The sequence below is a fragment of the Lactuca serriola genome, chromosome 5, assembly GCF_051521515.1.
Source record: "Lactuca serriola cultivar US96UC23 chromosome 5, Lser_US96UC23_V15, whole genome shotgun sequence".
Taxonomy (NCBI): Eukaryota; Viridiplantae; Streptophyta; class Magnoliopsida; order Asterales; family Asteraceae; genus Lactuca; species Lactuca serriola.
In genome coordinates, this window is record NC_136412.1 from 64,828,372 (window position 1) to 64,843,043 (window position 14,672).

At 37.0% G+C, this 14,672-nt stretch overlaps 1 protein-coding gene across 1 annotated transcript; it reads left to right on the forward strand.

Moving 5' to 3' along the window:
- Positions 1-591: 591 nt before the first annotated feature.
- On the forward strand, positions 592-2,497 carry LOC145049550 (uncharacterized). Its single transcript, XM_078997936.1, has 4 exons — positions 592-1,558; positions 1,676-1,852; positions 2,072-2,127; positions 2,222-2,497. The coding sequence occupies exons 1-4, from the start codon at positions 592-594 to the stop codon at positions 2,495-2,497; spliced, it is 1,476 nt and encodes a 491-aa protein (XP_078854062.1).
- The last annotated feature ends 12,175 nt before the right edge of the window (positions 2,498-14,672 follow it).

Here is a 14,672-nt window from a genome sequence, read left to right on the forward strand (position 1 = left end):
CAGTTTATTTTTTCAGGTACTTCAGGAGATCATGGAAAGGCGAAGGCGTGACCGTACCGCTCCTCATCCTTATGTTATGATTTTGGGACACTCTGATGGAAAATGATTTGAAAACATTTTGTAAACAATGATATTTGTTTTTTATTTATGATTGAAAAATTTTAAATTTGGTGTAAAATTTATGGATGTTACACCGGAGTTCCAAAGAAGACTGACACGAATAGCCACTTAACCGTCATTCCCCTCCTGACTTGCAACTTCCAAGAGGAATATGGAGGAGAAAGAAATTTTGGACACCTTCTGAAAGGTGGAGGTGAACATTCCTTTACTTGATGCTATAAAAAAAATCCCTATATATGCAAAATTCTTGAAGGAACTTTGTAGCAACAAGAGGAAATTGAAGGGAAATGAGAAAATTTCAATGAATGAAAACGCATCCGCGGTTTTACAAAGGAAGCTTCCACCCAAGTGCAAAGATCCGAAATGTTTACGGTTCCTTGAAAGATTGGGGATGTCACTTTTAGTAGTTCCATGCTTGATCTTGGTGCTTCTATCAATGTCATGCCCTACTCGGTATATGAATCATTTAATATGGGTCCTTTATGTGAAACCGGTGTCATAATTTCCCTTGCGGACAAATTGAGTGTCTTTCCTAGGGGTGTTTTAGAAGATGTTTTGGTGCAAGTAAACCAATTGGTCTTCCTAGCGGATTTCTATGTGATTGATCTAGAAGAGCAAGTGCCCTCAAAATCGGCTCTAATTTTACTTGAGAGACCGTTTTTGAAGATGGCAAGGACAAAAATTGATTTGTATGCGGGAAGTTTGACAATGGAGTTTGATAGTGAAACAATAAGTTTTAATATCTACAATGCTATGAGATATCCTAATGATGTTTCATCATTTTATTTTGTTGATGTTGTTCAACCATTAACCCAAGAAGTGTTCGAGTTGTCTAACTGTGACATGTTGGAAATGATCCTAAGCAAGGGGTTTGATTGTGGGAAACTAGTCGAACAATTAAAGATTTACTCTTTAGACCCGGAATTTGAGAAGTTGGTAAATAGATTGGAGGTGAAGAACTCTACAAGATTTGATGTCAAGCAAATCCATTTGCCTCAAACCCATATAAAGTTTCCACCATTCCTTGTTGAACCCCCGAAATTGGAATTAAAGGTCCTACCTCAACACTTGAAGTATGATTACTTGGGCAAAAATGAGACCCTTCCGGTTATCATCTCGACCCATCTAACCAAATTTGAAGAAGAGCAACTGCTCAAGGTGTTGAAGGAACATAAAGAAGCAATGGGTTGGACAATGTTGGATATTAAAGGATTGAGCCCCTCCACTTGCATGCACAAGATTTTAATGGAGGATGAATGCCAGCCAAGTTGGGACGCGCAAAGAAGGTTGAACCCCCCAATGATGGAAGTGATCAAGAAAGAGATATTGAAGCTCCTTCATGTGGGAATGATCTATCCAATCTCAGATAGCAAGTGGGTGAGCCCGATGCAAGTGGTACCGAAGAAGATAGGAATCACGGTGGTCGAGAACAATAAAGGTATGATGGTCCCCATCCGCGTGCAAAACGGGTGGAGAGTATATATTGACAACCACAAACTCAATGCAAGCACACGAAAATATCATTTCTCATTACCTTTCATTAACTAAATGTTAGAAAGGTTGGCTGAGATATCACATTACTTTTGTCTAGATGGGTATTCCGCTTTTCACCAAATCCCAGTGGCCCCGGAAGACCAAAAAAAGCAACCTTTACATGTTCATCTGACAACTTTGCATACCAGAGAATGCCATTTGGATTGTGTAATGCCCCAACCACTTTCCACGATGTATGGTTAGTATTTTTCAGAATACGTTGAGAATATAATTGAAGTTTTCATGGATGACTTTACGGTATATGGAAACTTTTTTCAAGAATGTTTGACCAATCTCACCAAAATTTTGAAAAGACACCTTGAAACAAATTTGGTTCTAAATTTTGAGAAATGTCATTTTATGGTGAGTCAAGGTCTTATTCTGGTTCACATTGTGTCAAAGAATGGAATTGATGTAGATAAGGCTAAAATTGATGTTATTCAAAGCTTACCCTACCCGACTTGTGTTCGGGAGGTTTGTTTTTATTTTGGGCCATGGAGGTTTCTACCGAAGATCCATTAAGGATTTTTCAAAGATAATAAGACCAATGTGCCAACTATTGCAAAAGGATGTTGATTTCGAGTTTAATGAGGCATGCAAAGAAGTTTTTGACAAGCTCAATGAGTTGCTTACATCTTCCCCCATCATACATGCACCAAATTGGGATCTCCATTTTGAGATCATGTGTGATGCAAAAAACTATGCTATAGGCGCCGTTTTGGGTCAAAAGAATGGAAGAGCCTCCCATGCTATCTACTATGCATCAAGAACACTAGACAATGCTCAAAGCAACTACTCTACCACGGAAAACGAGTTGTTGGATCTTATTATTGCAAGAATTTGATTTCGAAATTCGGGACATGAGTGGATGTGAGAATCTCGTTGCCGACGATCTAAGTCGGATCACTTCAAACGAAGCACCTCTCTTGTTACGGGACGAGTTTTCGGATGAGCATCTCTTTTCCCTTACTCAATCTATTCCTTGGTATGCCGATATCGTTAACTTTTTGGTCACTAAAAGGTATCCCGACACATTCACACGTGCTCGAAAAAGGTAAATTGAAAAGTGATGCAAAATACTATTTGTGGGAACCTTATTTGTGGAAGCATTGTCCCGATCAAATTATTATACGATGTGTACCCCAACATGAACATCAATCTATTTTTCAATTTTTTCATGAATTTGCTTGTGGGGGACACTTCGGACCTAACCGAACTTTTAGAAAGGTTCTTGAGTGTGGACTATTTTGTCCAAACATGTCAGGCGATTGTTATTTGTTTTGTAAAAGTTGTGAACAGTGCCAAAGGGCAGGGAACATTTCACATAAAAACCAAATTACACAAAATCCAATCGTTGTTTTTGAAGTTTTTGACGTATGGGGGATTGATTTTATGGGCCTATTTCCCGTCTCATTTGGCAACGTTTATATTTTGCTCGCGATTGACTATGTCTCTAAATGGGTTGAGGCCAAAGCCACAAGATCAGATGATGCCAAAAGGGTTATCGACTTTTTAAAATCTAATGTCTTTGTGAGATTTAGTGTGCCTAGGGCATTGATCAATGATCGAGGGACGCATTCCTGCAACAAGATGATGGAGGCTTTATTGAGAAAGTACAACGTGACACATCGTGTCTCAACCGCTTACCACCCCCAAACAAACGGTCAAGCGGAGGTTTCAAACTGTGAGGTGAAGAGTATTCTTGAGAAAACAGTGAATCCGAAAAGAAAGGATTGGAGTTTGAGGGTTGATGATGCCTTATGGGCCTACTGGACCGCTTATAAGACCCCGATAGGCATGTCTCCATTTAGGTTGGTTTTTGGAAATCCATGTCACATTCCCATCGAATTATAGCACTGTGCATTTTGAGCGGTCAAACAATGCAATTTCAATGTTGATGAGGCAGGAAAACATAGGAAGCTTCAACTCCAAGAGTTAGAAGAATTGAGAAACGACTCTTATGAAAACTCAAAAATTTATCAGGAAAAAACAAAGCTTTTCCACGACAAGTCCATCACCCGAAAGCATTTTGAACCGGGACGTAGCGTGTTACTTTACCATTCACGATTGAAGTTATTTTCGGGCAAGCTAAGGTCAAGGTGGATTGGACCATTTGTTGTGATAAAAACCTTTGGCCATGGAGTGGTAGAAATTCGAAGCGAAAAGACGGGACAAAATTTTAAAATCAATAGACACCGTTTGAAGCCATTCTATGAAGGTTTCAATGCTAATGCTCTTGAAATCATCTATTTGGATGTCCCGATGTGTTGAAGCATGCAAGGAGGACGTCTCGCCAAAGACGTTAAAGAAGCCCATTGTTGGAAAGTTATGCTTTCATCCTTCTAAAATTCAATAAATTGTTTTAAAAAGTGTTTTTGGGATTCTGAAAATAATTTTTTTTTGAAAGGTTTCACCCTTCTTTCCCCATATTATTCCAAACTTTTGTCAAAATTTTGAAACAGTGACTTACGGGGATCATTTTGGCCTAAAAAATCAAGTTTTTGGAAAATCTCATTTTTTTGAAGTGCATGAGGTTCACGCGGGCCGCGTGTATTATGAGATTGGAGAGTATGTGGCCCGCGTAAGCATTGGTGCAGGTACCATGCGGCCCACTCTTTCCCTACGTAGAAGGAAAGCATCGAATTTGTTCAGCTCCCGCGGCCCGTGTTCTACGCGCGTAGATGATGGGTTTTGAGCATTCTAACACTTCCTAAGTGTACATGCAACCCTAATAACCTTGGATCTATGTTTGTCTAATTATCATGCAAAGTTGAATTCCAAGGTTATATTCCTATCTATCATACATGGGGAACAATTTTTAACTTGAATGAAAGATAGAATAACTTACCTTGTTGTTGCTTATGTTCCTTTAAACCTTGTGAGCCTACAACCCCAAGTTTGTATGCCTTAAATGCTTTACACAACACCAAACGCTCTTGGAAAGACTTTTGAGAGAACACACACTTCTTAAAATCGGCCTAGCCCTCTTGTTTCATATGTGTAGCCGATTTTGGTGGAGAATGGGTTTCTTATATAGTGTTGACACATCTAGGGTTACACCATGTAAACCCTAATGTGTCATGACTCTTCATTTCCATGACCCATGGGTTTGTAACTCCAATGGAGAATCCATGGAGCATCCTATGGGTGGAACCCAACTTGATAATCCATGGAGCCTCCTAGCCCACTATACAAGACATGGATGATTTACATAATCAACTCATATATTTAATTAGTTATCTTTTGATCACTTAATTAATTCTAAATTAATTCTTGATCAAACTAATTAAATAATATTATTAATATATTAGAACTTATAATATATAGTAATAATCTCCAAATGTTATTTCTCTCATTTAGTCTATCCAATTTCATGGTGCCATTCAACCCTAATGGACCATGCCGGGTCGGGTCAAGTACTTACTAGAAATAGTTATGGACTTAGACACCTTATCCAACAGTCTCCCACTTGAATAAGTCTAATAACTATAACTACAGTACTTCAGGAACCAATTGGCAATCGTAGCTCTTTCAAGGTCTCTCGGAACTGAGAAGATGATGATACGCCATTTAAGATAAGTGATCATATAATCCTCTGTTCTAGATATCAGTCGGACAAATACATGGAACATGGTCTTACTTATTGTCCAACATTTGTTTCCCAATTTCCGATTTGTTTGACATAGAGCTTAACTGAACACATCAATTTAGTTCTGACCGAGCCCGGTACATAGGTCAAAACAAAATCATCCAGGGGCCCAGATATCAGCTTCTAATCCAAGAAGGAACATATAAACTTTTACTCGTATGTTTGTTCTACCACTCATTGAATTATACACAAAAGCACGTTTTATAACATCGAGTTACCAATGTGTTTTCGTACAATCAATGCATAACCAACTCGTAAGTAACAAATCATATCTCTAGGTTTGAAGACTTATATGATATTACCGTCTCACGATCACTCGAGATAAATTCCATGAAGTGATTCCAGTGAGTGTGGGTTGAGTCCAATGCTCAGAACTTATGAGCACTCATGATTGTTGTAGCCACGTCCAACATCTTAGACCTCTGCAACCAATCATGACAGTCTTGATTCATACCTACTTCCGACATATGACTGACTGTGGAGGTTTGAATAATATGATATACCAAACATAATTATTCTGGAAGTCAAAACATGCAAAAGAAATATAGTAAACGATCGACAAGAGATAGCAATACTTTGCTAATAAATAAAACACCTTTTATTCATCATCTAATGTCAATTACACTTTACAAATTACGAGATTATCTAACTACTAAAACTAATATCATCCTTCAGCCCTATGCTCCGAGCATGCTGGAGATGCTTAGCCCGAGTCAGTCCCTTCGTGAGGGGATCTGCTGGGTTCTCATTCGATGATACCCTCTTTTCCACGAGGATTCCTTCTTCTATTCAATGTCTGATGAAGTGATATTTTCTTTCAATGTGTATAGATCTCCCATGATCTCTTGGTTCCTTGGCTAAGGCAACCACACTATTTCTGTCACATAAAATCTCCATTGGCTCCTTTATAGCTGGTACAACTCCAAGGTCTCCGATGAATTTCTTTAGCCATAGAGCCTTCTTTGCAGCCTCGCTTGCTGCTATATACTCTGATTCACAAGTGGAATCCGCCACTGTCTCCTGCTTGGAACTTTTCCAAGTAATTGCCCCTCCGTTTAAGGTAAAGACCCAGCCCGACTAAGAGCGGAAATTATCCCTGTCAATCTGGAAGCTAGCATCACTGTACCCTACAACTTTCAAGTCATCACTCCCACCAAGGGTAAGGACCCAGTCCTTAGTCCTTCGCAGGTACTTGAGGATATTCTTTACCATAGTCCAGTGTGCCTTGCCAGGGTTCCCCTGATACCTGCTAACCATGCTCAAAGCAAAGTCTACATCAGGTTGAGTACACGTCAAAGCATACATGATCGATCCTACAACTGAAGCATAAGGTAGTCGACTCATTTCTGCTATCTTAGCCTCTATACTAGGGCTTTGTGTCTTACTCAATCTGGCGTTAGTCTGAATGGGCAACTCACCTTTCTTGGAGTTATGCATGTTGAATCTTTTCAACACTTTGCCCACATAAGTGCTTTGACTAAGTCCAATTAGTCTTTTACTCCTGTTTCTCAAAATCCTTATCCCTAGAATATAGGCAGCTTCACCAAGGTCCTTCATAGCGAAACACTTCCCAAGCCAGGACTTTACTTCCTGCAGGGTTGGGATGTCATTTCCTATGAGTAGTATGTCATCCATACGCAGTACCAAAAAGCTGACTATGCTCCCACTAGCCTTGATATAGACACACGATTCATCTTCACTCCTTGAAGATCCAAATTCTTTGACTTTCTCGTCAAATCAAAGATTCCATCTGTGAGGTGCCTGTTTCAATCCATAAATGGATTTCTCGAGTTTATACACTCTATTGGGGTACTCTGAACTGACAAAACCTTCTGGCCGAACCATGTAAACATCTTCAGCCAACTTTCCATTAAGGAAAGCGGTTTTGACATCAATTTGCCATATTTCATAGTCATGAAATGCAGCAATGGCTAACAGAACCCTAATAGACTTAATCTTGGCCACTGGTGAAAAGGTCTCATCATAATCAACTCCCGGAGTTTGTGAATAACCCTTTGCAACCAATCGTGCCTTATAAATGTGTACATTACCATCCATGTCGGTCTTCTTCTTGAAGATCCATTTGCACCCAACTACCTTACGATCAGGTACATGGTCAACCAAGTTCCAAACTTGATTGTCATACATGGACTGTATCTCGCTATCCATAGCCTCTTTCCATTTAGCAGCCTCAGGGCCTGCCATGGCTTTCGTGTAGTTGTTAGGCTCATGTAGATTTACTAGTGTGTTATCACTGATAAGTGTCTCACCTTCTGCAGTAATATGAAAACCATAATAATGCTTAGGCGCATTCCTAACTCGGGTGGAACGCCTCAGAGGTATAGATGATGGGTTTTAGCCATAAGAACATCCTATGTGCTCATGCAACCCTAATTCTTGGATCTAGGTTTCTCTATTGTACATGCAATTCATCCAAGACTTTAAACCCTAGTTCTAGCATACAAGTAATCATATTAACATAAGAAATAGGTTTAGATCTTACCTTGACTGTTATGTAGCAATAACAATCTCAAATCCTCCTTGTAATGACTTTAGAAAGCTTAGAGTCACAAATTTCACTCCGCTAATGGCTCACAAACACCAAGAGCAAGAGGATGAAGAATAAGGAGAGAGGAGGCTGCCCAAAATGTGTGGAAACCCTAAAGAAAAAGTTCACCATGTTTTTGGGGCTTAAGGGTCCTTTAAATAGTGAGGCTATTAGGGTTATCTAAGAAGGAAACCCTAATTTGGATGCTTAGGCCCTAAGCCACCCATGGACTCCCTCCTTAGAGGCCTTGGATGATTTCTAATGGGTCTCCCCCATAGAATTCGTCCACTCCTCTAATATGGAGTTCATTAGCCCAATATTCAACTATCACACAATTGACAATTCTAGTCCCTTAAGTTTAATTAATGTCTTTTAGCCACAAACTTAATTCTTATTAATTCTTGACTAATATTCATTAAACAATATGATTTCTCCTTTAATATATTATTCTCATAATATATTAATAAATCATATTTAATCCTTTCTCTCCATAATTCATCCTATCAAGTTGCTTTGGTGAAGGCAGCCCAAAAGGACCATGCACCATCGGGTCAAGTACATATCAAAATAGTTATGGACTTAGACACTAATCCAACAGTCTCCCACTTGGATAAGTCTAATAACTATTCTGCGTATGACTTCAGATCTTGATCTGCAATCGTAGCTTTCCAAAGCCGCTGTCAACTCTGATCTTATCAGATACGCGTGTCATTTAGATAAGGAATCATATATTCCTCCATTCTAGATATCGTATATATATGAGACACGAACTCAATCATTCTCTCTATACTATTTCCCGACTTCCGATTTGTGATGACTGACAACAGACTACAATTGAACACATCAATTTAGTCCCGGCTTGGCCAAGCACTTAGGTGCGATCACTAAATCATCGAGGGGCCCAAATATATCGCTTTTATCCTACTTTGGATAAAAGGAACAGATAAAATTTGACTCATTGCTCGCTTGCACTTACTTACTGAATTACACATAACAATATGTTTTATAACACCAAGTTACTGGTGCGTTTACATATTATCAATGTGCAACCGACTCGCAAGATACAACTCACACATCTCGGTTTCAAGAATATAAGATGTTATCGTCTTACCAATCACTCGTGATAAAAATCCATGAAGTGATCCAAGTGAGCGTGGGTTTAATCCAATTCTCAAATCATATTCATAAGCACTCATGAACGTTGCAGCAAACAATTGCTTATGTCTAATACACTTTAGACAATCCACACACCAATTCACGACAGTCTTCATTCATACCTACTTCCAACATATGAGCGACTGTGGTCCGTTTGAATAATTTGACTGTTCTGAACCAATTAAATTATTCAGGAAGTCAAAACATGCAAAGTGAAACACAAGAATAATACTAATCCCATATGGCCCTAAACTCTGGGCATAAATAAAACATTTTATTTAATCACCATATTGATTACTCATTATTTGTTGTTTTGGGTAATCAACTTCTTACTTGAATTATTACTACACTTGTCCCATGCTCTCAACATGTACACAATGTTTACCTACGGTCCTTACTTTGTGAAATAGATCAAATGAACACATTTCCTATCATACTCATTTCACAACTCCTAATCCTTTTTCACAAGTGAAAGAATATCAAATTCTTGCCACTTATAGTATATGTTAGATTCTAACATTTTATGCAATGATCCTTTTGTAATGTCACTGCAGTAAGGTCACAATGACTATTGCCAATGAATTACAAAGCTCTCTATCGGAAATTGTTACAAGATAATTCCATAAATGTGATGTCCCTCACTCAAAGCCCATTCCTTTGAACATCCTTTTGCATAAAAGTATCTAATCTAGACATAGATTCTCAATATCCAACTCCCAATATGGAAACCTTTCCATACTTACCATATCACAACTCATTCTTAATAGAATCTTATCTATTCATAATAATGTCGATATGCTCCATCCAATATCATACTTCCAACTACTCACAAGCGACCAATCCTTAGCGAGCTTTGGATCGTCCTTTGATAGTTGTTTAATTATCTTAGTCAAAACCGATTCTTGTCCTTTTTCCCTCTAAATGCGCTAGACATTTGGAAAATTTTAGAATGGTCAAATATTATAGCATTTGCAATCGATCCTATACCCGAAGCGTATGGGACACGATGCATAATGTCTTACATAAAGATATGATACTTTGCCATAATATTTTATGTGTCTCGTTCTTACAATTCAAACTATGAAGAGGGATACCGTAATCATAATTGAAATTTAAGAACACACTATGTATCCTTGACTAAATTTATTAACATTCCACAACCTAAGCCTTTAGATTTGAAATGAAGCATAATATTCTCTCCCTTAATTATAGCAAAACAACTATTCAACTCTTACGACTTTGCAAAGGATAACTCTTGTTTTCTATAAATAATATTGCTAACTTGCAATACTTGTTTTAATAATCATACATGCACAACATTTATGCTCCCACTATCATGATGATTATTATCAAATAATCATAACTCTTATGCTCCCACTAGCTTTGACATGTATTCAGAAACAACTGAACTTCCAGAAAAACAATACCTATTGAATTTCTTAAGTTCATATTTCTAATACTTAATGCTTTGATAATCTTTTATCTAAGCTTCTTAGTCTCATACACCTTTATCCAAGATAGCTCATATGTGTGTCTTAAACAATTTAGACTAATTGCCAAATCTCACAATTCGAATTATGGAAAGGGATACCGTAACCATAATCGAATTCGAGAATACAATTTCACAATCACTATCTTCTTAAAATCTCTCTTAGGGAAAGCATTTCCTCACAGTCATCTTCATGAAGGAAGGAATCTTATGACACTTAGATTTTAATGGTGTATGTGTTCCTATCCATGCGAATTTGTCAAAACCAAAGTTTGTGACAAATCCAAACTCTTATGGACCGAACTTTCTTAATCTTGATTTCTTGCCTTATGGTAACACGGCTGCCTACCATGTCTTCCAAGTAGTTAAGCAGATCACCCTTTCTTATCAATTCACTTTTCATTGATCAAGGTCCTTGCCTTTTATGCATTCAAATGAGAACTCATAGAACTCACATGAATAATTAACTCAATTGGAACGGCACAAAAACAAGATAGTGTCAACACGATCGGTTGTAAACCTCAAGTCGTGTGCTAGTGATGATCGATAAGGTTTATTCTTGATTCGTTCTTGAAACTTTTCAAGATCATTAAGACTCCTACTAACTCCTTGACATCTAAGATTCTTTTTTCAATGAACATTTCTTGACAAACGAATATTCAAGAGTTAGTGTAGCTTTTATCAAGGCAAAACACTTCATAAAATTGGTCTTAGTTGGTCTTTGTCTTATCCAAGACATCACAAGTTTCCACATTTGATGAATGTTATCAACCTTCCTAATACTTGTCACTCAATGTCACAATCTTAACTCTAAGATTTGGTTTTGGAACGAAGTATGATTGACTTCTTGATTTAACCATTTCTTCAATTCTCGATTCCTCTTCTTAGACATACAATTGCACAAAGACTCACTTAGAGGATCAATTGAGATATGGTTCTTAATCATTAAGATATATCCTAATAAAAGGTACTCTCTCTTCTTCTTAGAATAGAGAAATTTTTATCCTACTACCTACTTGATTCTTCTTATTCGTTCTGCTATTGATTTAAACTTTTTCAATCAACTAAGAATTACACTTAATCTCATAAGTGTAATCATATTTACTTAACCTTAGTAAATCGTGACGAATATCTTTGTTACTCTTGTGGTGGACTTGATCAACACATAACCTTGTGTACTCGATCTCCTAGTCCTTCACTTGACACTTTGTCAACGAATTAGTCTAATTTCCAAATATGAAACTTCTCATTCATCATACAATACTTGTTGTATGATTCCAAGTGTCTATCCACTTGAAACTTGGATGATGAGAAACTCTCCCTATTTGGTAAATTCTTGACATTTCCACAATTAACGTAATTAAGAATCACATCCATTCGTTGTAGAAATATGCAAACATCAATTTTTCATAACGATTTCATTGCAGGAAATAAATAAATAAATAAATACGTCAAACAAAATTTATTTTATTCATAAAAGCAGCGGAAAACATTTGTCCTTATAATGCGAAATCAACTGAAAGACTATGTAATCAAATATTTCTAACAACTCTATCATAACTTTCTAAGCTCAAAATCTAATCTTCGAATCCATGTGATCGAGATCCATCTTTTCGTGATCAGACTCATCTTGCTTTTCCATCAGGCTTCCTCTCTTTTCACTGATCCTGCAAAACATTCAAATGTAATCTTATCACATTATGTATTAAGAATCAATGAATAGGAACTTAATGGAGTCAGATAGTGGATTTTACCTGAAGCACATCCATACTCTTTGAGTCTCCCATCTTCTGGATTCTTCAGGCTCTTAGGGAAGACTTGTATCCAACACTCTTTCACTTGGTAAAAAACGCAGGTCAGTTCTCCTAGAATGTCCTAGGAAGCATGGTTGGTTGACTTTCCCAACAAATATGCTCCATTGCTTTTCCAAATCATTTCTGATTCAGCAGCAATGAGCATGTAAGTTAGGTCAATGAGGTTTGCGTCATGATCCATCATATAAAACTTTCTTTTGAACTCATTATATGATTCAGGGAGTGACTGTAGAACCCAGTCTACAACCAACTTATCAGGGAATGACGCACCCAACATAATCAACCTATCGATGTGTGATTTCATTCCTAGAACGTAGGCACACACAGGCTTACCATCTTCATGTTTCATTGCCAATAGGGCTTTAGTGACATTGAACCTTTCAATTCTTTGATCTTGTGGGTTAGGGAGAACAATGGGAGGAGGAGGAGGAAGTGAAATCAAACTATTCCACTTTGATTCTTCACTTGAATAGTGGAACAACTTAATTTTAGCAGGAACACCTTTTCCTTGAAATTTGGAAAGACCATGATTGTCATACTTTGACATCTACAAAACGGGAGAAAACGAATTCAAGTTAGTTGATTTATTTAGCCCTTAGTAAATCACCCAAATGATATACTAGGGCTAGGACCCAACACAATATTCCACAACTCGGGAGAGGGATGTCGTAATCCAAATTGCAAAACATTTGAAGGTAAGTGAATGACGATTCACTAATTTTCCACCATGAAAAACGAAAAACAGATTAAGTCTTAAATGTATTGAAAACTCCTGGATCCTTTGAGATTCATTGAACTCTTCAATGGCATGTTTAAATCTGGATATGCCCCTCGATTTGTGACTGGGATGCCGAGGATCACAAAACAGGGTGTGAATAACCATGCAAACTTACATGGTGCCCCCACATGTTACAGTCACCTATTCGATGTGCCAGTTAACCACACACGCTCCACTGAACTATGACAAAACATTGAGTCACCCTTTGCTGCCTTTGCTTAGAACCATTTAGTGTGCCGGTTAACCACACACGCTCCACTAATGTCTTTGCAAGGGTACAAAGTGTAATTTCATGGAATTGCATCAATTCACTTTTGCCTAAAGTAACTAAGATTGGGAATTTTATGAAAGCATTTAGTTACTTTTATACTTCATTATACTTATAATGGAAGGTTTCTGTCCTATCCTACCCGTTCATCTAACGACCCTCCACTAGTCAAGAGTGCGGTGGGTAAGAGTGGATACCCATTCAATCGCCATTTTATAGGCAATTTCCTTAAACACCCCTTATAGACCAACTTCGTGAATGAGGCCTACTAACGGTAAGACTGACTTTTACTCATATATATATATATATAGATATATATATATATATATATATATATATATATATATATATATATATAATGTTAGACTTTTAATGTTATATATAGTATAGGGTGTATTTTACACTATTAAAATACTAGGTGGTCTAAATTAATAATTATACTTTTAATTTAATTAAATTGCAAACCAAAACTTTATGGATTTACTAAATCTCTTTTAATTATACACTTTAATTAATTAATAAAACCATAAGGGTGTGATTTGAACTTTTCAAAACTATACTAGGGTTTTAGAATTTAACATTTCTAAATTAAACTTTTAATCAACTTTTAAATTCAAAAACTTGAGGGCAAGTTTTGAAACATTTCAAAACATTAGGATTTAGAATTTAAATATTTCAAAATCAAACTTTTTAATCAAAATTTAAATTCCAAGACTTGAGGGCAAGTTTGAAACTTTTCAAAACACAAAGGATCAAATAGCAAATAATTTAAATTAAACGATTAATTTAATGATTATCTAAATTGGACCTAAAACAATTTCTTGCAAGATAAGTTACCCAATTAATACAAATAATCAAACTTTAATCATATAAGGAAGTTATTATCTAATCAATTGGTAATTATCTTTTGTTTAATCAAGGATATACTCAAAAATATGTTAAAAATCAGATTTTAATGACCTAAAACTGATAAGGCAAGTATCCATGAGAAAAACAGCAAGAAATCCCGAAATCCCCTCTTTCTGACGCTTGAACTCGCCGAGTTCCTATATGGACTCGCCGAGTTGAGCGCTACTCGCCGAGTCCACAATAGGACTCGCCGAGTTCATCAGGCAGACTCACAAAAATCGAATTTTTTAGGCATGAACAAATAAACAAGGCATCAATACAATAGAAACCAACCTGGATCTGATAATCACTGATGGGTTTTAGCCATAAGAACATCCTATGTGCTCATGCAACCCTAATTCTTGGATCTAGGTTTCTCTATTGTACATGCAATTCATCCAAGACTTTAAACCCTAGTTCTAGCATACAA

Bases quoted from the DNA above. Each gene is read 5' to 3' on its own strand.
- LOC145049550 (XM_078997936.1), top strand. From the start codon at position 592: ATGGGTCCTTTATGTGAAACCGGTGTCATAATTTCCCTTGCGGACAAA. The intron at 1,559-1,675 runs GTATGATGGTCC...ACTAAATGTTAG, and splicing joins GGTGGTCGAGAACAATAAAG to AAAGGTTGGCTGAGATATCA. The intron at 2,128-2,221 runs GTTTGTTTTTAT...CTATTGCAAAAG, and splicing joins ACCCGACTTGTGTTCGGGAG to GATGTTGATTTCGAGTTTAA.